Source organism: Microtus ochrogaster, linkage group LG10 (genome assembly GCF_000317375.1).
Source record: "Microtus ochrogaster isolate Prairie Vole_2 linkage group LG10, MicOch1.0, whole genome shotgun sequence".
NCBI classification, from domain to species: Eukaryota; Metazoa; Chordata; class Mammalia; order Rodentia; family Cricetidae; genus Microtus; species Microtus ochrogaster.
In genome coordinates, this window is record NC_022035.1 from 1,867,745 (window position 1) to 1,870,472 (window position 2,728).

General features: G+C 37.5%; 1 protein-coding gene across 1 annotated transcript in view; it reads right to left on the bottom strand.

Annotated features, from left to right (window-relative positions):
* Pon3 (paraoxonase 3) overlaps positions 1-2,728 on the bottom strand; it is a 32,640-nt gene that overhangs the window by 5,330 nt on the left and 24,582 nt on the right. Inside the window, exons 6-8 of the mRNA XM_005363691.2 lie at positions 2,101-2,301; positions 475-556; positions 122-250 (exon numbers count right to left, since the gene is read on the bottom strand). Of these exons, the coding sequence (XP_005363748.1) occupies positions 122-250; positions 475-556; positions 2,101-2,301 (412 nt within the window). The remainder of the gene's footprint in view (positions 1-121; positions 251-474; positions 557-2,100; positions 2,302-2,728) is intronic.

Consider the following 2,728-nt stretch of genomic DNA (forward strand, 5'->3'; position numbering starts at 1 on the left):
TATTATATAATGTTTATTCAGTTCTAGAATGTAAATGTGACCCACATAAATGCCCTCAACATCACCTCAGCAAATTTTCACTCTTGCAGAGATGCCTATGAGTTCCAGAATCAGTACTTACTTCTGACCCTGGAGGATCCTCAGGGTTGTAAACCAATATCTTTGAGGGGTTAGGATGGCATCCTGCCAAAATGTCTCCTGTGGCAGGGTCAACAGTTAAGTTATCCACCAATGTTTCCAACTGAATTACCTTCAACAAAGAGGAAGCAGTGAGGACATTATCTCAATGTTCTCTGCCATCCCCCTCCCTCCCTTCTACCAGTTCTTCTTGGTACTGGACACTGGTCTTTTTAGGGGGCGTTGTGATTGCACTCTAAAAGTACAAATGGCCATGGGTCCTTAAAAGCATCCCTGGATCAAGTACAAGACTTATATGTGGGGCCTTGCTGTATGGGTTAGCTGGGGAACTCTTACCTTCTCTTGAGTTAAATTCCAATTATCATGTTTTTTCAATACGTGAATATTCTTAGCCATTACATCAGCTACATAGACATACCTGTAAAGCACGTAACACTTAATGTTTAAGCACGTAGTAACAAAATATGACATTGTCTCCTTTTTGGAGAATAAATATACAAATTCACATTGGTTTGAAGTACTACAGTGATGTATTTCTACAGTGCTATAAAAGTAGATAACACAGTGGTACTTTCAATGTTATTGAAATGTTCTATAGGCTTTTAGTGTGAAATGTGACCATGAAGTGAAAAGTAATATTGTAAATGACATATAGGGTCAATCTCTATGTTTTTTTTTTCAGTTGAATGAGGTAGGAACATCCTTCCAAGGCTAAAGAGCCCATACTAGCACACTTAGAGCTTGAAAGAACAATGGTGTGGCCCTGGAGCTCAAGTGCACTGTGTTTTCCAAACAGGGAAAATGCACAGAGGCATTTTTCTTTTGTTGTTGTTGTTGTTGGTTTGTTTTTGTTTTATTATTTATTTATTTTTGCGCTTTGAGAAAGGGTTCTACTATGTAGCTTTGGATGTCCTGGAACTCACTATGTAGACCAGGCTGACCTCAAAATCATAGATTTTTTTTTTCCTGCTTCTGCCTCCCAAGGCATGCACCACTACATCCAGCCCAAAGGCATTTTATACAAAGATCATCCCCACTTATGATCTCAAATCTAAATTTTGTTTTCCATAGTATATCTGTGGTTTTAAAAACTTTTAAGTCTTAATTCTTTGCCTGGAATGTTCTCATCTAAAATTTCACATAGCAAGCATTCTTGTCAGACTGTCTTTGATTCACTTGTTTCCAAATAACTACATGGAGACGTATTATTAATTATGGCAGTTTGGCCTTCAGCTTAGGGTAGTTTCTAACTAGCTCTTATAACTTACATGAACCCACATTTTTTAATCTACATTCTCCCACATGACTCCACTACTGCTCTTCAGTATGGTACTAGTTCACTAGTTGGCTGGTGAAACCAGGGCTAGATTCCTCCTCCTTCCTCTTCCTCTCTTGCCCAGGAAATCCCACCTATCTTCTTCTGAGAGCTATTGGCCATTCAGCTCTTTAGTAAACCAATCAGAAGGTGCCTTGGCAAATACATATCCTCATAGTGTACAAAGAAAATTATCCCACAACATTTTCATGTTTCTTAGAAGCAGTCATGGAATTATCGTAAGTCTGCCAACTGCACCATCACATGTTTAAGGCAGGTTTCTCTCTGTAATAGAGCTTTTTAGTTAATATGGTCTTATAGATGTGGTTAAATGCCTTCTTTCTGCACTTATAAGGGGCAAAGATATTGCATATTCATCCTGTTTTTGAAAAAAAATTGGAAAAAGTGCATTTAACTGTGTAAGAATTTTGAACAAAGTTTATATTTTTTTAAGTCTCTTTTTTCCTGGAGGGGACTTGAAATTGAAGAAAACAAATAGTTTTTAAGGTCACATATTTCCTGTGAACTCTGGGCACACCTGAACACTCCACTCACACACCGACTGCTTGAACTTAAGGGAGCTCTTGAGGCAAGGAGCTCTTCAAAGTGCCCAGGACAAAGGGCAGAACTACTCTGAAAGCACATACTTTTGATCTAGTGAGATTGTGATTCCATTGGCAGAACTGAATCCTTGGGCCACTACTTTGACCTCTCGTGGGCTGTAGAAAAGAACGTAAGTCCACTGAAAGTCCATGAACATCTCCAGAAGGACCAAGAAGTAGCTGGTAAAGTAGTGGTCTCTTGTAGCATAAAACTGCTCTGGCCCAACCACCACAATGTCATTCACACTGCAAAGAAAAGCAGAGAGAAACTCACAAGATACTTGAATATCTTGATTATTGACAAAGACACTAACACATACCTAGATTACCATGTTTACCAGTTTTAAATGACAGACTTGAATTAAGATGAATTAACTAATCCCATAAAACATTCTGACTTTACTTCAACATGTTTTACTTTGGATATTTATGATTTTAAGTAAAAATGAATATGAATACTAACAAACTCTAGACTTGTAGATGTTAATGATGATTTTCTGTGACAGATATAATATCTTTGTTTTCCTTTAGAATGAGGTTTGATTATTAAAGTTAAGCACTGTCATATGATTTTTTTGATATATATGTGTGTGTGTGTGTGTGTGTGTGTGTGTGTCTCAGGAAACTAGACTTTAAAATGCTAATTAACCCAATTAAAAAATGGGGCACTGAA